Here is a 21,232-nt window from a genome sequence, read left to right as displayed (position 1 = left end):
ATTGTTATGTTTCAGTACTGTTTCTAAACCATATAATACAAGTTCTCTAATTGTACTGCACGATCAGACCGTAAGCTGGATACGAGGTTTCTTATGATACTGCAAAGCACATAGACATTGTAATAAAATGTTTTTTGTCCATTTGTGTCAGAACTTAAAGGGACAGTATACACTCATTTTCTTATAACTGCATGTAATAGACACTACTATAAAGAATAAGATGCACAGATACTGAAATAAATATCCAGTATAAAACTGTTTAAGAAGCTGCCAGTTTAGCTCTGTTGAAAAGGCAGCTGGAAAGCCCACTGCAAGTGGGAAATAAGACCCTCCCCCTTCTTTTGCATATGAAAAGACCCTTTACACAAACAGGAGCAAGCTGGAGAAGGTAGCTGACGGTATTCTAATAAAACTTTGGGGCTTCGTTAGGAGTCTGAAAATCAGAGCAATGTTATTTAAAATAAGCAAAACTATACATTTAAAAAAACTGTATGGGCTATATAAATAGATCATCTACAAAATATCTATGCAAAGACAAAATGAGTGTATAATGTCCCTTTAAAGGGACATTAAACACTTTGAGATGAAATATAAAATGATAAACTGTAAAAATAAAAAAACCTCTGCAATATACTTTCATTATTTATTTTGTCCCCTTTTCCTGTAATGCCATTCTGAAATTGTGAGCTTTTCAGTTCCTGTTAGAAACACTTGTTATATTCCACACAGCCATTGGCTGCACACTCTAGTGACCTATTTATAACTGTCCCTAATTGGTCACAGCAGAGAAGGTAACCTAAGTTACAACATGGCAGCTCCCATTGTTTTATAGACACTAAAACTTTACTTATTTTGTCAATAAATAACTAATGAAACTATAAGAAATACATCTACATGATATTCTCAGATTAATCTCTTCTTTGACTGCATCATTCTATCTAGCATTTATTTTTTATTTAATGTCCTTTTAAAGGGACAGTAAAGTCAAACTTAAACTTGAATGGATTTGATAGAGCACAACATTTTAGCAACTTTCTAATTTACTTCAATTATCAATTTGCTTAGTTCTCTTGGTATCCTTTGTTTAAAGAGTAAACCTAGGTGAGCTCAAGAGCATACACGTGTCTGTCCATCTGGCAGCAGTTTTTGCAGCAAGGTCTATAGCAATGTGTTACATGGTTACAAACACTGCAGCCTACCTCGGTGTACTCTATGCAAAGGATAACAAGAGAACAAAACAAACTTAATAATAGAAGAGAATTGGAAAGTTGTTATAAACTGCGGCTCTGTCTGAATCATTAAAGTTTCATTTTGACTTTACCGTCCCTTTATGATATTATGATAACAGTTTTTACCATGTGCTAGAGCGTATTATACAGCATATATTAAAGGGACATGAAACATCTGGAGATGTATTTTTGTTTTCTTTTCCTGTGATTTATCTATAAATTCTGAGAACTGGAAGTGCACACTGCAGAATTCACAACCCCTACCCCGCTACGTATCTGTGCCTAATTGGCCTCTGCAGAGGTGATAAGAGATTGATCATGTTTTGCTAACATAATGACTGTGGCTAGTCCTAATAACACAAGTGTTGGGTCAGTTGGGCAGCAAACAAAGTGTTAATCTGCCCTGAAAACCTTCACGCTGCACTGTTTATAATTCTATTTCTGTTGTCTTGCAATAAAAGTGTTTGCTGAACCTCCAGTCTCACCAATATATTTGTATTTACAGCCGATACACCAGAGAGTTTACAGATGAAGACAGAAGGGCCGGATACTGAGGGTCATGTGATCACAATAAAGATACAAAATGTCACATGCGCAGCCAATGGTGAGACTCGGATGCTGTCAGCTCTCTGTGCTAAAAACACACATAATACTAAACTAATGATATGTTATTTACCTATACACAGTGTACAGGAACCTTGTATTAAGCAACAGAAAATGTTGTCATTATGAAGTAGTACTTTCTGATATTATAACATTTCCTGACATTTATTAATGTGACTTAAGCCATCCAAAACACAAATGAATTGCTTTATTTAACATTAATTGATTTAATGATTATTTAAGCAAAAAAGATAGAAAATATTTAGTTAGTTTAATAAATGTAATGCTCAATCACCTTAAAGGGACACTCAACACCAGAATTTTTGTTGTTTTAAAAGATAATCACTTAATTACTCATTCCCCAGTTCTGCATAACTAGCACAGTAATAACAATAATACACATTTTACCTCTGTGATTACCTTGTATCTAAGCTTCTGCTGACTGCCCCCTTATTTCAGTTCTTTTGACAGACTTGCATTTTAGCCAATCAGTGCTCATTCCTCTGTAAGTTCATGTGCATGAGCCCAATGTTATCTATATGAAACACATGAACTAATGCCCTCTACTGGTCAAAATTCATTCAGCTTAGAGGCGGCCTTCAAGGTATAATAAATTAGCATATGAACCTCCTAGGTTTAGCTTTCAACTAAGAATACCAAGAGAACAAAGCAAAATTGGTGATAAAAGTAAATTGGACAGTTGAATCATGAAAGTTTTTTTGGACTTGACTGTCCCTTTAATGGGACAGTAAAATCAAGCTTAAACTCTCATGATTTAGATAGAACATACAATTTTAAACAACTTTCCAATATACGTCTATTATCAAATTTGCTTAATTCTCTTGATGTCCTTTGTTGAAGGAGCAGCAATGCACAACTTGTAACGAACTGCTGATTGGTGGCTGCATATATATGTCCTTTGTCATTGGCTCACCTGATGAGATCAGCTATCTGCCAGTAGTGCATTGCTGCTCCTTTAACGAAGGACATATACGTATATACTGTGCATTTTTGCACATGCTCAGTAGGCGCCGGAACCGGAACCTCAGAATGTTTGTATATAAAAAGAATGTACGTTTTGATAATGGATTTTTTTTTAAATTACATGATTTATCCAAATAGTGAAACATTTAATTGTGACTTTAGTGTCCCTTTAATGTATGTTTAAGGTGTTTAATATTGAAAATCAAGATATAGCAAAAATTGAGGAAGCACTGACTGGCTTAGTGCAACAGGCAGTTTATACTCTAATCTGTTTTGTAAAATTTGTTTTTGCATATTTAAATATTCTATTCTTTTTGTTTCATATTTATAGACGACAGCTTGAATATTACCCAACCAGACCAGAGAACAGTGAAACTCAGACCAATACCACACAGCGCAATAGTACATAGAGATAATGATTATTACCACAGACTGGATATTTCCCAGCAGTCATTTGAAAACGATGAAGAATTAACAGAACTTGAACAACACACATTATACCCAGCAAGGAAGAAAGACATGATTCACTCTGGAGAATCTATAAAACGCTTTGCAGGCAAGTCAGGTCTCCTAAAATCCCAAAGGATTTATAACGGAACAAAGCCGTTCACATGTATGGAGTGTGGGAAATGTTTCACGCAAAAGAGTTATCTCACATATCATGCAAGATGTCACACTGGGGAGAGACCATTCACTTGTACAGACTGTGGGAAATGCTTTGCAGTCAAGTCAGTCCTCCTAAGACACCAAATGATTCATACAGGGGAGAAGCCATTTACGTGTGCCGAGTGCAGCAAATGCTTCATACAAAAGTCCGACCTTCTAGAGCATGAAAGGCTTCACAGAGGGGAAAAACCATTCGCATGTACAGAGTGTGGGAAATGTTTCACAAGAAAGAATAATCTCAGATCTCATGAAAGGCTCCATACAGGGGCCAAACTATTCCGTTGTGTGGAATGTGGCAAAAGTTATTTAAATAAATTAAATCTCCTAATACACCAAGTAACTCATACAGGAGAGAAGCCATTCACGTGCTCTGAATGCGGCAGAAGCTTTGCACACAAGTCACATCTCTTAAGACACCAAAAGCTTCATACTGAGGAGACACAGTTCACATGTACAGAATGTGGGAAAAGTTTTACAAGAAAAAGTAATCTCAGAAGCCACGAAAAGATTCATACAGGGGAGAAACTCTTCCCATGTGCAGAGTGTGGCAAAACGTTCACAAAAATGACGCATCTCAGGTCTCATGAAAGAATCCATACAGGAGAGAAGCGTTTTACATGTATGGTATGTGGCAAAAATTGTGCGCACAAGTCAGGTCTTCAAAGGCATCAGAAGATTCACACGGGGGAGAAGCCTCACACCTGCACGGAATGTGGGAAAAGCTTTGCACACAAGTCCACTCTACTGCAACATCTAATGATCCATACAGAGGAGAAGCCATTCACCTGCATGGAGTGTGGGAAATGCTTCACACAAAGGAATAGTCTCACTTGCCATGAAAGGACTCACACAGGGGAGAAACTCTTCATTTGTACAGAATGTGGAAAAAACTTTACATCCCGGTCAATTCTCCTAAGACACCAGAAGCTTCACACAGGGGAGAAACCATTCACATGTACTGAATGTGGCAAAAGCTTCACACAAAAAAGCCATCTCTTGTCTCATGAAAGAATCCACACGGGACAACGTATTCACTTGTACTGAGTGTGGGAAAAGTTCTTAACGCAATCTATATATCATATACATAGAATATAGAAAAGCTTTACACAAAAGGGAGATCTCCTAAAGTATTCACCTAATTATTAAAGGACCATTAAACTTGACATTTCAACAACATATAAAATGTTTCATTATTGCGAGAGAAACATTATTGCAATATACCTTCATTATTTATTTTGCAGTCTTTTGCTGTAAAATACTTCTACAAATTGTGCTTGTTTGACTTTCTCCCATATAGACTTGGGTTAATACTTTTAGGCATTTTATGTGAGCTTTTGTTTACTTTCCTTCCCTCCCTAAGTTTCTATGGTGTCACTTGCTTTTAAAAGGTGGATTATCAGTTTTTTATCAACAATCATGATAGGAATATAATTCTTTGCAATAGTAACTAAGTTGAAGCAGTGCTAAACCTCCTTAAGGGAATACAAAAGGGCAGACGACTCCAGTCTGAACATGTGCTATATCTGAATATTAGTTTGCAGGGGTTCTTTTGTTCAGGGGGACAGGGAAATCAGTGAAAAGAATAAACACAAAATAATATACTCATTTGATTTGAAATTTTCATTGCAAATGTATTCTTATATATACAGACAAATGCTTCTAGTCCAAGTTCTTACTGTTTTTGTGCAATATATGCATATTCTGTCCTGTGCACCAGTATACAGACACCACTCAATGCATATTCTGTCCTGTGCACCAGTATACAGACACCACACAATGCATATTCTGTCCTGTGCACCAGTATACAGACACCACACAATACATATTCTGTACTGCGCACCAGTATACAGCAGGGACGTGCATTCATTAGAGGCAGGTGAGGCAGTGCCTCCCCTGGCCAATGTGGGAATTACATCTAATTTTTAATTAAAAAAAAACGTTTTTTGTTTTTTTTTAACATATGAAAGGTGACCCCCTCTACCCCCCCACCCCTCCACCAAATTATGCTTATTATTGCAATTTTTATTGTTTCCTAACTTTACTACATTGCATTTATAATAACATAACATAACAGACTAATCCATTCATATTGCGCAAGAAGGTAAGAGGCCAGCTGTCCTTCCATTGCGCAATATGAATGTATTAGTCTGTTATGTTATGGGCTGCTTTAGAGACTGCCACCCAGTGGGGAATAATACTAATGCAGCCCATAACTGCTCCCACCGGAGGCTAGCCTCGGGAGCCCTGAGCCCTGCCTGCCCGGCCGCTCAGCCAATCAGGCATCAGTATGTCTGAGTCTCTCTAGGCTGAGTTGCCGGGCGGGAAATTGTTGCGCAGCCGCATTGGTGGTCAGGTTGTGTCACGTGCGAGTCCGGCGTCAGAGCAGAGATTGAAGACGACGGACCGGACGTGCTGCTGCAGTTCTCCCAGTCTCTGTTGTCAGGAGTCTCAGTGCCTTATAGGTTAGTAATAATAGCAGCTGGTGCAATGTTAACTGTAAAACGAACTTGTGACTGTAAAACGAACAGTTATTGTCTCCTATCCTTTTTATTACAATTTTTGTGGCCTTTCTGCAACAAAACACCTCAAACTTGTAATTTGGATGAATTTCCTCAATGTAACCAGCAAGTTGGAACAAGTTAATAGCGAAATCGCCATTTTAAGTATGACAGTGATTTAAAAGCTGATCTTTTGTTACCTCATAGTCTGCATCAGAATCATATTTATTTTATCTTTTTATTTGTAGACAGAAAAACAACAAAATAATAATTTTGGATTTGTGGGAATAATTTGGCTAGTTGCTCTAAAGAAGACATGACTTTACTTGCCCAACTCCTCATTACCTGCTGTAAATGCAGGCATAGATTTTTCTTTCATGTAATTAACAAGAGTCCATGAGCTAGTGACGTATGGGATATACATTCCTACCAGGAGGGGCAAAGTTTCCCAAACCTTAAAATGCCTATAAATACACCCCTCACCACACCCACAAATCAGTTTTACAAACTTTGCCTCCAAGGGAGGTGGTGAAGTAAGTTTGTGCTAGATTCTACGTTGATATGCGCTCCGCAGCAAGTTGGAGCCCGGTTTTCCTCTCAGCGTGCAGTGAATGTCAGAGGGATGTGAGGAGAGTATTGCCTATTGAATGCAGTGATCTCCTTCTACGGGGTCTATTTCATAAGGTTCTCTGTTATCGGTCGTAGAGATTCATCTCTTACCTCCCTTTTCAGATCGACGATATACTCTTATATTTACCATTTCCTCTACTGATTCTCGTTTCAGTACTGGTTTGGCTTTCTACAAACATGTAGATGAGTGTCCTGGGGTAAGTAAGTCTTATTTTCTGTGACACTCTAAGCTATGGTTGGGCACTTTATTTATAAATTTCTAAATATATGTATTCAAACATTTATTTGCCTTGACTCAGAATGTTCAACTTTCCTTATTTCCAGACAGTCAGTTTCATATTTGGGATTATGCTTTAATTATCATATTTTTCTTACCTCAAAAATTTGACTTTTTTCCCTGTGGGCTGTTAGGCTCGCGGGGGCTGAAAATGCTTCATTTTATTGCGTCATTCTTGGCGCGGACTTTTTCGGCGCAAAAATTCATTTCCGTTTCCGGCGTCATACGTGTCGCCGGAAGTTGCGTCATTTTTTTGACGTTATTTTGCGCCAAAAATGTCGGCGTTCCGGATGTGGCGTCATTTTTAGCGCCAAAAGCATTTAGGCGCCAAATAATGTGGGCGTCTTATTTGGCGCCAAAAAATATGGGCGTCGCTTTTGTCTCCACATTATTTCAGTCTCATTTTTCATTTGCTTCTGGTTGCTAGAAGCTTGATGTTTGGCATTTTTTTCCCATTCCTGAAACTGTCTTATAAGGAATTTGATCTATTTTGCTTTATATGTTGTTTTTTCTCTTACATATTGCAAGATGTCTCACGTTGCATCTGAGCCAGAAGATACTACAGGAAAACCTCTGCCTGCTGGATCTACCAAAGCTAAGTGTATCTGCTGTAAACTTTTGGTAGCTATTCCTCCAGCTGTTGTTTGTATTAAATGTCATGACAAACTTGTTAATGCAGATAATATTTCCTTTAGTGATGTACCATTGCCTGTTGCAGTTCCCTCAACATCTAAGGTGCAGAATGTTCCTGATAACATAAGAGATTTTGTTTCTGAATCCATAAAGAAGGCTTTGTCTGTTATTTCTCCTTCTAGTAAACGTAAAAAGTCTTTTAAATCTTCTCTCTCTACAGATGAATTTTTAAATGAACACCATCATTCTGATTCTTTGGACTCTTCTGGTTCAGAGGATTCTGTCTCAGAGATTGATGCTGATAAATCTTCATATTTATTTAAGATGGAATTTATTCGCTCTTTACTTAAAGAAGTACTAATTGCTTTAGAAATAGAGGATTCTAGTCCTCTTGATACTAATTCTATACGTTTGGATAAGGTTTTTAAAGCTCCTGCGGTTATCCCAGAAGTCTTTCCTGTTCCTAATGCTATTTCTGCAGTAATTGCTAAGGAATGGGATAGATTGGGTAATTCATTTACTCCTTCTAAACGTTTTAAGCAATTATATCCTGTTCCGCCTGACAGATTAGAATTTTGGGACAAAATCCCTAAAGTTGATGGGGCTATTTCTACCCTTGCTAAACGTACTACCATTCCTACATCAGATGGTACCTCGTTTAAGGATCCTTTAGATAGAAAAATTGAATCTTTTCTAAGAAAAGCTTATCTATGTTCAGGTAATCTTCTTAGACCTGCTATATCATTGGCTGATGTTGCTGCAGCTTCAACTTTTTGGTTAGAAACTCTAGCGCAACAAGTAACAAATCGTGATTCTCATGATATTATTATTCTTCTCCAGCATGCTAATAATTTCATCTGTGATGCCATTTTTGATATTATTAGAGTTGATGTTAGATTTATGTCTCTGGCTATCTTAGCCAGAAGAGCTTTATGGCTTAAGACTTGGAATGCTGATATGGCTTCTAAATCAACTCTACTTTCCATTTCTTTCCAGGGAAACAAATTATTTGGTTCTCAGTTGGATTCTATTATTTCAACTGTTACTGGTGGGAAAGGAACTTTTTTACCACAGGATAAAAAGTCTAAAGGTAAAAACAGGGCTAACAATCGTTTTCGTTCCTTTCGTTTCAACAAAGAACAAAAGCCTGATCCTTCGTCCTCAGGAGCAGTTTCAGTTTGGAAACCATCCCCAGTCTGGAATAAATCCAAGCCTGCTAGAAAGGCAAAGCCTGCTTCTAAGTTCACATGAAGGTACGGCCCTCATTCCAGTTCAGCTGGTAGGGGGCAGGTTACGTTTTTTCAAAGAAATTTGGATCAGTTCTGTTCACAATCTTTGGATTCAGAACATTGTTTCAGAAGGGTACAGAATTGGTTTCAAGATGAGACCTCCTGCAAAGAGATTTTTTCTTTCCCATGTCCCAGTAAATCCAGTGAAAGCTCAAGCATTTCTGAATTGTGTTTCAGATCTAGAGTTGGCTGGAGTAATTATGCCAGTTCCAGTTCCGGAACAGGGGATGGGGTTTTATTCAAATCTCTTCATTGTACCAAAGAAGGAGAATTCCTTCAGACCAGTTCTGGATCTAAAATTATTGAATCGTTATGTAAGGATACCAACGTTCAAGATGGTAACTGTAAGGACTATATTGCCTTTTGTTCAGCAAGGGAATTATATGTCCACAATAGATTTACAGGATGCATATCTGCATATTCCGATTCATCCAGATCATTATCAGTTCCTGAGATTCTCTTTTCTAGACAAGCATTACCAATTTGTGGCTCTACCGTTTGGCCTTGCTACAGCTCCAAGAATTTTCACAAAGATTCTCGGTGCCCTTCTGTCTGTAATCAGAGAACAGGGTATTGTGGTATTTCCTTATTTGGACGATATCTTGGTACTTGCTCCGTCTTTACATTTAGCAGAGTCTCATACGAATCGACTTGTGTTGTTTCTTCAAGATCATGGTTGGAGGATCAATTTACCAAAAAGTTCTTTGATTCCTCAAACAAGGGTAACCTTTCTGGGTTTCCAGATAGATTTAGTGTCCATGACTTTGTCTTTAACAGACAAGAGACGTCTAAAATTGATTACAGCCTGTCGAAACCTTCAGTCTCAATCATTCCCTTCGGTAGCCTTATGCATGGAAATTCTAGGTCTTATGACTGCTGCATCGGACGCGATCCCCTTTGCTCGTTTTCACATGCGACCTCTTCAGCTCTGTATGCTGAACCAATGGTGCAGGGATTACACGAAGATATATCAATTAATATCTTTAAAACCGATTGTTCGGCACTCTCTGACGTGGTGGACAGATCACCATCGTTTAATTCAGGGGGCTTCTTTTGTTCTTCCGACCTGGACTGTAATTTCAACAGATGCAAGTCTCACAGGTTGGGGAGCTGTGTGGGGATCTCTGACGGCACAAGGAGTTTGGGAATCTCAGGAGGTGAGATTACCGATCAATATCTTGGAACTCCGTGCAGTTTTCAGAGCTCTTCAGTTTTGGCCTCTTCTGAAGAGAGAGTCGTTCATTTGTTTTCAGACAGACAATGTCACAACTGTGGCATACATCAATCATCAAGGAGGGACTCACAGTCCTCTGGCTATGAAAGAAGTATCTCGAATTTTGGTTTGGGCGGAATCCAGCTCCTGTCTAATCTCTGCGGTTCATATCCCAGGTGTAGACAATTGGGAAGCGGATTATCTCAGTCGCCAAACGTTGCATCCGGGCGAATGGTCTCTTCACCCAGAGGTATTTCTTCAGATTGTTCAAATGTGGGGGCTCCCAGAGATAGATCTGATGGCCTCTCATCTAAACAAGAAACTTCCCAGGTATCTGTCCAGATCCCGGGATCCTCAGGCGGAGGCAGTGGATGCACTATCACTTCCTTGGAAGTATCATCCTGCCTATATCTTTCCGCCTCTAGTTCTTCTTCCAAGAGTAATCTCCAAGATTCTGAGGGAATGCTCGTTTGTTCTGCTAATAGCTCCGGCATGGCCTCACAGGTTTTGGTATGCGGATCTTGTCCGGATGGCATCTTGCCAACCATGGACTCTTCCGTTAAGACCAGACCTTCTGTCTCAAGGTCCTTTTTTCCATCCGGATCTGAAATCCTTAAATTTAAAGGTATGGAGATTGAACGCTTGATTCTTGGTCATAGAGGTTTCTCTGACTCCGTGATTAATACTATGTTACAGGCTCGTAAATCTGTATCTCGAGAGATATATTATAGAGTCTGGAAGACTTATATTTCTTGGTGTCTTTCTCATCATTTTTCTTGGCATTCTTTTAGAATACCGAGAATTTTACAGTTTCTTCAGGATGGTTTAGATAAGGGTTTGTCCGCGAGTTCTTTGAAAGGACAAATCTCCGCTCTTTCTGTTCTTTTTCACAGAAAGATTGCTATTCTTCCTGATATTCATTGTTTTGTACAAGCTTTGGTTCGTATAAAACCTGTCATTAAGTCAATTTCTCCTCCATGGAGTTTGAATTTGGTTTTGGGAGCTCTTCAAGCTCCTCCGTTTGAACCTATGCATTCATTGGACATTAAATTACTTTCTTGGAAAGTTTTGTTCCTTTTGGCCATCTCTTCTGCTAGAAGAGTTTCTGAATTATCTGCTCTTTCGTGTGAGTCTCCTTTTCTGATTTTTCATTAGGATAAGGCGGTGTTGCGAACTTCTTTTGAATTTTTACCTAAAGTTGTGAATTCCAACAACATTAGTAGAGAAATTGTGGTTCCTTCATTATGTCCTAATCCTAAGAATTCTAAGGAGAAATCATTGCATTCTTTGGATGTTGTTAGAGCTTTGAAATATTATGTTGAAGCTACGAAATCTTTCCGTAAGACTTCTAGTCTATTTGTTATCTTTTCCGGTTCTAGGAAAGGCCAGAAAGCTTCTGCCATTTCTTTGGCATCTTGGTTGAAATCTTTAATTCATCTTGCCTATGTTGAGTCGGGTAAAATTCCGCCTCAAAGAATTACAGCTCATTCTACTAGGTCAGTTTCTACTTCCTGGGCGTTTAGGAATGAAGCTTCGGTTGACCAGATCTGCAAAGCAGCAACTTGGTCCTCTTTGCATACTTTTACTAAATTCTACCATTTTGATGTATTTTCTTCTTCTGAAGCAGTTTTTGGTAGAAAAGTTCTTCAGGCAGCGGTTTCAGTTTGAATCTTCTGCTTATGTTTTTTGTTAAACTTTATTTTGGGTGTGGATTATTTTCAGCAGGAATTGGCTGTCTTTATTTTATCCCTCCCTCTCTAGTGACTCTTGTGTGGAAAGATCCACATCTTGGGTAGTCATTATCCCATACGTCACTAGCTCATGGACTCTTGTTAATTACATGAAAGAAAACATAATTTATGTAAGAACTTACCTGATAAATTCATTTCTTTCATATTAACAAGAGTCCATGAGGCCCACCCTTTTTTGTGGTGGTTATGATTTTTTTGTATAAAGCACAATTATTCCAATTCCTTATTTTATATGCTTCGCACTTTTTTTCTTATCACCCCACTTCTTGGCTATTCGTTAAACTGATTTGTGGGTGTGGTGAGGGGTGTATTTATAGGCATTTTAAGGTTTGGGAAACTTTGCCCCTCCTGGTAGGAATGTATATCCCATACGTCACTAGCTCATGGACTCTTGTTAATATGAAAGAAATGAATTTATCAGGTAAGTTCTTACATAAATTATGTTTTTTTCCTATGCTTATTACTGCCTGAAGACATGATGGTGTTCATTTACTGTTCAACTAATTAATGAGTAATTGTACTACTAGCAGAATGTAATCTATTTTTTATAGTACTGAAATTTAAAATACACTACTATTATCCAGAATACAACTGTATATGGGCATCTGGACAGATAGGACCACCTGTCTAGCCTGTCTACTAGTAATGTATTTATGTAATCTGTTATCTGATATTTGAGTTGTAGCCAATTGGACAATTTCTGTGCTGCATTAGAGCCTTTTTGGCCTTCTGTTAAAAATATACTTAAAAACAAATAAGTGGGGATGTTAGTGGCATAATTCACCTGAAGTGGTATGAGGCCCCTAAATAATCTGTGCCTAGGGGTGCACAATATGTAATTATGCCCATTAACTGTAATTGAGAATTTTTTTTTATTCTAGATTTTTACCTTTTAAAATGGTATTATAAAATCCTAAAATATATCTCTCATTTGAGTCAGTTATATAATACATGCTTAAAATAATTTATTCTACATTGTGTATTGATGCATCATACAGCCACCTGTCAGGCATTGGGCTAAGCATTCCTTATAAACCATACTTCAGCTGTCAAAATTTAGTAGGATGACTAAGATGTATGTTTATTAAATGTTTTCTGAAAAAGTCTGAACAGTTCTGCTTCATTAGACACCAAACCTCTCATTCACCAGTAGAGCATTACAGTGAGGCCTGACTCAGGAATGTCCCTGAAGTGACACACTTATTGCGCAGACTCTGCATACTTGGATGTGTTTTTTTATTTACTTATACTATTTATCAATGTGCACTACTACAGAAGAGAACCTGCACGCAGTATTTAACAAGCAGTGGTAATCAGACCGCTGTTTTCCTAACCTTTCACCACCTCTAAAGTGGCGAATTTCAATCTCCCCGGTATAGTCTGACCGGGGAGATTAACAGCTCCTGCCCGCTGTGCGCAGGCAGGGGCAGGATTGCACGCGAGCGCAAAATAACGCTCGTGATCAGTGCTGAATTCCAACAGGAGAATTCAGCCCGCCATAGGCGAGCTGCGGTGGACAGGGGTGCGTATTGCACCCCTGTCCGCCTCAGCTTGATAAGTCGCCCCCTATATATCCCCTTATATATCTTCTGTTGAAGTCTAAAAAAAACTTCTTTTTAAAGGGACAGTCAAAATCATATTTATTTTCTGAATTATGAACCTTTATTTTTGACTAGACTGTTCCTTTAAATATGTGTATTAAAAGTATGTTGTGGCATTATATATATATATATATATATATATATATATATATATATATATATATATATATATATATATATATATTAAATTTTGTTTGGAAATCTCCAGTAGTTTACATTGTGTTTAATGGAATTAATAAAGGTGAAGATAACACATTTAATAACAGGGTTAAAGGGACATGAAACCCAAATATTTTCGTTCATGATTCAGATAGAGCATTTGATTTTAAACTTTCCAATTTACTTCTATTATCTAATATGTTTTGTTCTCTTGGTATCTTTTGTTTGCTCAGGAGCTGCCGATTGGTGGCTGCACATATCTGCCTCATGTTATTTGCTCACCCAATGTGTTCAGCTAGTTCCCAGTAGTGCATTGCTTCTCCTTTAAAAAAGGGTGAAAAGAGAGTGAAGCAAATTAGATCATTAAAATAAGTCAATTGGAAAGTTATTTAAAATTGTATTCTCTATCTGAATCAGGATTTTTTTTTCATGAGTACTGACTTGCAACTGTGGTGATGATGAATGCAGAGAAATTGGACATAGAAGAAAACACAGGATCTGTCTATTTAAAGGGACAGTCTAGTCCAAAAAAAACTTGCATGTTTCAAATAGGGCATGTAATTTTAAACAACTTTCCAATTTACTTTTATCACCAATTTTGCTTTGTTCTCTTGGTATTCTTAGTTGAAAGCTAAACCTAGTAGGTTCATATGCTAATTTCTTAGACCTTGAAGGCCGCCTCTAATCTAAATGCATTTTGATTGTTTTTCACCACTAGAGGGCATTAGTTCACGTTTTTCATATAGATAACATTGAGCTCATGCACGTGAATTTACCATGGAGACAGTTCTAATTGGCTAACATGCAAGCCTGTCAAAAGAACTGAAATAAGGGGGCAGTCTGCAGAGGCTTAGATACAAGGTAATTACAGAGGTAAAATGTGTATAATTATAACTGTGTTGATTATGCAAAACTGGGGAATTGGTAATAAAGGCATTATCTATCTTTTAAATCAACAAACATTCTGGTGTTGACTGTCCCTTTAAGGGCTGTCCAAACTTTTTCCTGTGCTACAGACAAATTGTGAACAACCCTTAAATGAGCACTTTTATAGCTAGATATATGCTGTTGTGTTGATCAGCACAAGTGTTAGCCTTGAAACATGGCGTAATTCTGTGTTGCATTATTATGTATAACCACAAAGCCATATATATTATCCCCACCCGCCTCCATTTCTGTCTCCTGCATCTTCTTCAGAACACATTTTCTGCTTGAATAGAAATAAACATAGAAACAGCTTTTGAGAGCAAATAAGAACAATAGACTCATGAAGTCAGCCCATATTAAATATTGTTAATGTAATATAAAGTAAACATTCAGCTTTTATTCCAATGCATACATAATTCAATTTAGAGAAGTGAAGGGCCAAATAAAATATACTGGTGGATTTGCGTTGTATGTCCCTGATGCCTAACAAGCATAACATTCCTCTTAAAGTGAAATGAAACCAATTTTGTTTCTTTTATGATTTAGTTAGAGCATGCAATTTTAAACAATTTTCCAAATTACTTCTATCTTATTTTTTTGTTCTCTTGGTATCTTTTGTTGCAAAGAATACCTAGGTAGACTCAGGAGCTTCTGATTGGTGGCAGCACATGTATGCCTCATGTTATTGGCTCATCCATGTTCACTGGTGTTTGTTTCTTTCTTTTCTTTCTTCCAAGTGAATAAAGCAAATTAGATTCATTTTGGGTTTCATGTCCCTTTAACGACTTGGTAAACAAGCTGAGTATTAAAAAATAGGTATTTGAAAAAGATTTTTTTGCTCATTGAAACCTCAACTGATTTGTTCTCAAGAACATTCCAATTTAAATGAGTTGAACCTGCAGGAAGAGCAAACCTCCTTGTCTTATCTTTCTCTATACACAAAGATCTCCTTTTCTTATCTCTCTTATATTTAAAGGGGCTGAAATGGTGCATTTTTTTAATACCTTTATGCTATGCTGCTGGAACAATGTACTCACTGTACAACCTCTCTCTAAGAGGTTGATTTCGCTGCTGTCTCTTTTTTTGCTGCTGCTTCTTGTTTTCTTTAGAGATCAGGATGGTATTTTCAGTATAGGTGATGGTTTCAACAGGCAAATGCAGCTATTTCAAACAACTAAATAAAGCTATTGTAAACATTTAAAGAGAAATAAAACACCCTGTTTCATTGTAATAAAAAAAAAAAGCAGAAAGCAGTGGGTTATTGTTGCAATATGTATTATTCATCATTTTAAAATGATTGTATTTTTTTATTTTTTTTTAATCTTCCTTTGTGCAGTGTCCATTACTTCCTGTCACTGCCTAACAAGGGGGTAGGTAGGATCTTTTGGAAAAAGCGTATCTAGCTTGATGTAATAAATCTTCTAGAGTAGCGTGAGCTGGTTTTCTATTCAGTGAAAGAGAGGTAGAAGTCAGGTTCTGTCTATGCTCAGAAAGGCATAATGCAACTTAAAGAAACAGTCTAGTCACAGTTAAACTTTCATGATTAAGATAGGGCATGTAATTTTTAACAACTTTCCAATTCACTTTTATCATCAAATTTGCTTTGCTCTCTTGGCATTCTTTGTTAAAAGCTAAACCTATGCTAATTTCTAAGCCCTTGGAGACCACCTTTATTCACAATGAATTTTCACAGCTAGACAGTGCTAGTTCTTGGGTGCCATATAGATAGCATTGTGCTCACATCCATGGAGTTATTTATGAGTCAGCACTGATTGGCTAAAATGCAAGTCTGTCAAATGAACTGAAATAGGGGAAGTCTGCAGAAGCTTATATATAAGGTAATCGCTGAGGTAAAAAGTATATTAATATAACCATGTTAGTTATGCAAAACTGGGGAATTGGAACTAAAGGGTTTATTTATATTTTTAAACAATAAATATGCTGGAGTAGACTGTCCCTTTTACATTATCAACATGCCTGCTCCCTTATCTAGCTCTAGTATAATTTGTATGCCGACGACACCCAAATCTACCTCTCTGCACCAGACCTATCTCCTTCCTTGCTAATCCGTGTCCCTAACTGTCTTTTTCACATCTCTTCCTGGATGTCCTCTCACTACCTTAAGCTAAATCTCTCCAAAACTGAGCTCTTTATTTTCCCTACCTCTTATAAATCTCCACCCCCATCTCTCTATAGCTATCGACAACTCCATCATTACCCCTACCCCACATGCCCGATGTCTCGGGGTCACATTTGACTCAGATCTTTCTTTCACTCCTCACATTCAGTCCTTGGCTAAATCCTGCTGCTTCCACCTTAAAAACATCTCCAAAATTAGACATTTCCTTACCCAAGACACAACTCACAACTAAGATTTTAATCCACTCTCTCAAACATTCCTGCCTCCAGATCACCTTCATAAGAGATGACTACAACAGTGCGACAGTGCCTATGCTTATAGCGCTGCAGAATCTGTTGGCGCTCTACAAATAACCGATAATAATAATAATAATAATAGTGATCATTTAGCAAGTAAACAAGCAAGTTTGCTGTTTTTTTAACACAATCTGTGTTTTTTTTTTTTTTTCTATCTAATATTTTTTTTAATTTTTTTAAACTAAAAGAGTACTATTTCATATCCCTTTTAATGCCATCTGGTTGTCATGCATGTATTTATTTTTTATAAGTAACAAAACAAGGGTGTCATGATCTGAAGTTGGAGGGTAGAATGTTAGTGGTAATTTGTGTAAACACTCCTTTAGAGAAAGTGTGATTGATTCATGGGGGCCGAATTATCAAGCTCCAAATGCCCCTGTTTCCGCACGAGTCTTTAGTCCCGCCAGAAACAGTAGTTATGAAGCACCAGTCTTAAGACCGCTGCGCCATAACTTGTCCACCTGCTCTGAGGCTGCGGACATCAATCTGGCCAATCCTATACGATTGGGCTGATTGACTGCGATTGTGCAGGGGGCGGCATTGCACAAGCAGTTCACCAGAACTGCTTGTGCAATGATAAATTCCCAACAGCATATGCTGTCGGCATTTATCGATGTGCGGCAGACACAGTCAGTGGCCCAATGGTTATTAACCCTTTGAAAGTATCTGTTACTTATTAAAAAATGAGAATTCTGTTATCTATGGCAGGGTTGCCATCAATTTCTGTGCCAAAAACACTATTGGGCCAGGCTAAAAACAATTGCATGGCATGGAAATGGATCTACCCTGTATATATTCATAGTGAAATCAGTGTCCCAATGGTTATTAACCCTTTGAAAATATCTGTTACTTATTTAAAAATGAGAATTATGTTATCTATGCCAGTGTTGGCATCAATTTCTGTGCCCAAAACACCATTGGGCCAGGCTAAAAACAATTGCATGTCATGGAGGGAGATCTAACCTGTATATATTCATAGTGAAATCAGTGGCCCAATGGTTATTAACCCTTTGAAAATATCTGTTACTTATTCAAAATGAGAAATATGTCACCTATGGCAGTGTTGGCATCAATTTCTGTGCCAAAAACACCATTGGGCCAGGCTAAAAACAATTGCATGACATGGAGGGGGATCTACCCTGTATAAATTCATAGTGAAATCAGTGGCCCAATGGTTGAAAATATATGTTATTTATTCAAAATAGTAATATTTGTAGTGGTGCCAACGTATGCCCTTTGTATATCTAATTGTTATGAATTTCAACAAAGGATATCTGGTTTTCTTCATTCTTTTGATATCCTTTGTTGAAAATCATATCTAAATATGCTCAGTAGCTTCTAAGCATATTTATATATGCTTTTCAACAAAGGATATCTGATTTCCTTCATTCTTTTGATATCCTTTGTTGAAAATCATATCTAAATATGCTCATAGCTACTGAGCATATTTAGATATGCTTTTCAACAAAGGATATCAAAAGAATGAAGGAAATCAGATATCCTTTGTTGAAATTCATATCTAAATATGCTCAGTATCTACTGAGCATATTTAGATATGCTTTTCAACAAAGGATATAAAAAGAATGAAGAAAACCAGATATCCTTTGTTGAAAATCATATCTAAATATGCTCAGTAGATACTGAATGGTGGCTGCATATAGATATTGGCTCGCCCATGTGCAATTGCTATTTCTTCAACAAAGGATATCTAAAGAATGAAGGCGTATCCGATTCCTAGACACTGCCTCACCAGCCTCTGAAGTCACCGCACATCACTGGTATACAGACACCACACAATGCATATTCTGTCCTGTGCACCAGTATACAGACACCACACAATGCATATTCTGTACTGTGCACCAGTATACAGACACCACACAATGCATATTCTGTCCTGTGCACCAGTATACAGACACCACACAATGCATATTCTGTCCTGTGCACCAGTATACAGACACCGCACAATGCATATTCTGTCCTGTGCACCAGTATACAGACAACCACACAATGCATATTCTGTACTGTGCACCAGTATACAGACACCACACAATGCATATTCTGTACTGTGCACCAGTATACAGACACCACACAATGCATATTCTGTCCTGTGCACCAGTATACAGACACCATACAATGCATATTCTGTCCTGCACACCAGTATACAGACACCACACAATGCATATTCTGTCCTGTGCACCAGTATACAGACACCATACAATGCATATTCTGTCCTGTGCACCAGTATACAGACACCACACAATGCATATTCTGTCCTGCGCACCAGTATACAGACACCACACAATGTATATTCTGTCCTGCGCACCAGTATACAGACACCACACAATGCATATTCTGTCCTGTGCACCAGTATACAGACACCACACAATGCATATTCTGTACTGTGCACCAGTATACAGACACCACACAATGCATATTCTGTCCTGTGCACCAGTATACAGACACCATACAATGCATATTCTGTCCTGCGCACCAGTATACAGACACCACACAATGCATATTCTGTCCTGTGCACCAGTATACAGACACCACACAATGCATATTCTGTCCTGTGCACCAGTATACAGACACCACACAATGCATATTCTGTCCTGTGCACCAGTATACAGACACCACACAATGCATATTCTGTCCTGTGCACCGGTATACAGACACCACACAATGCATGTTCTGTCCTGTGCACCAGTATACAGACACCACACAATACATATTCTGTCCTGTGCACCAGTATACAGACACCACACAATGCATATTCTGTCCTGTGCACCAGTATACAGACAACCACACAATGCATATAATATCCTGTGCACCAGTATACAGTCACCACACAATGCATATTCTGTCCTGTGCACCAGTATACAGACACCACACAATGCATATTCTGTCCTGCGCACCAGTATACAGACACTACACAATGCATATTCTGTCCTGCGCACCAGTATACAGACACCACACAATGCATATTCTGTCCTGTGCACCAGTATACAGACAACCACACAATGCATATAATATCCTGTGCACCAGTATACAGTCACCACACAATGCATATTCTGTCCTGTGCACCAGTATACAGACACCATACAATGCATATTGTGCCCTGTGCACCAGTATACAGACACTACACAATGCATATTCTGTCCTGCGCACCAGTATACAGACACCATACAATGCATATTCTGTCCTGTGCACCAGTATACAGACACCACACAATGCATATTCTGTCCTGTGCACCAGTATACAGACACCACACAATGCATATTCTGTCCTGTGCACCAGTATACAGACACCACACAATGCATATTCTGTCCTGCGCACCAGTATACAGACACCACACAATCCATATAATGTCTTGTTCACCAGTATACAGACACCACACAATGCATATTCTGTCCTGTGCACCAGTATACAGACACCACACAATGCATATTCTGTCCTGTGCACCAGTATACAGACACCACACAATGCATATTCTGTCCTGTGCACTAGTATACAGACACCATACAATGCATATTGTGCCCTGTGCACCGGTATACAGACACCACACAATGCATATTCTGTACTGTGCACCAGTATACAGACACCACACAATACATATTCTGTCCTGTGCACCAGTATACAGACAGCACACAATGCATATAATATCCTGTGCACCAGTATACAGACACCACACAATGCATATTCTGTCCTGTGCACCAGTATACAGACACCACACAATGCATATAATATCCTGTGCACCAGTATACAGACACCACACAATGCATATTCTGTACTGTGCACCAGTATACAGACACCACACAATGCATATTCTGTCCTGTGCACCAGTATACAGACACCACACAATGCATATTCTGTCCTGTGCACCAGTATACAGACACCACACAATGCATATAATGTCCTGTGCACCAGTATACAGACACCATACAATGCATATTCTGTCCTGTGCACCAGTATACAGACACCGCACAATGCATATTCTGTCCTGTGCACCAGTATACAGACACCACACAATACATATTCTGTCCTGTGCACCAGTATACAGACACCACACAATGCATATTCTGTCCTGTGCACCAGTATACGGACACCACACAATGCATATTCTGTCCTGTGCACCAGTATACAGACACCACACAATGCATATTCTGTCCTGCGCACCAGTATACAGACACCACACAATGCATATTCTGTCCTGCGCACCAGTATACAGACACCACACAATGCATATTCTGTCCTGCGCACAAGTATACAGACACCATACAATGCATATTCTGTCCTGCGCACCAGTATACAGACACCATACAATGCATATTCTGTCCTG

The 21,232-nt window shown here is 38.3% G+C and overlaps 1 protein-coding gene across 2 annotated transcripts in view; it reads left to right on the top strand.

The window, feature by feature from the left end:
- LOC128659713 (gastrula zinc finger protein XlCGF26.1-like) overlaps positions 1 to 5,087 on the top strand; it is a 33,008-nt gene extending 27,921 nt beyond the window's left edge. For both annotated transcript variants that reach the window (XM_053713285.1, XM_053713286.1), the window contains exons 4-5: positions 1,735 to 1,833; positions 3,148 to 5,087. In XM_053713285.1, the coding sequence (XP_053569260.1) occupies positions 1,735 to 1,833; positions 3,148 to 4,526 (1,478 nt within the window). In that variant the 3' untranslated portion in view covers positions 4,527 to 5,087. The remainder of the gene's footprint in view (positions 1 to 1,734; positions 1,834 to 3,147) is intronic.
- Positions 5,088 to 21,232: the final 16,145 nt, after the last annotated feature.

Source organism: Bombina bombina, chromosome 5 (genome assembly GCF_027579735.1).
Source record: "Bombina bombina isolate aBomBom1 chromosome 5, aBomBom1.pri, whole genome shotgun sequence".
NCBI lineage: Eukaryota > Metazoa > Chordata > Amphibia > Anura > Bombinatoridae > Bombina > Bombina bombina.
This window is presented reverse-complemented; position numbering and strand designations above follow the sequence as displayed.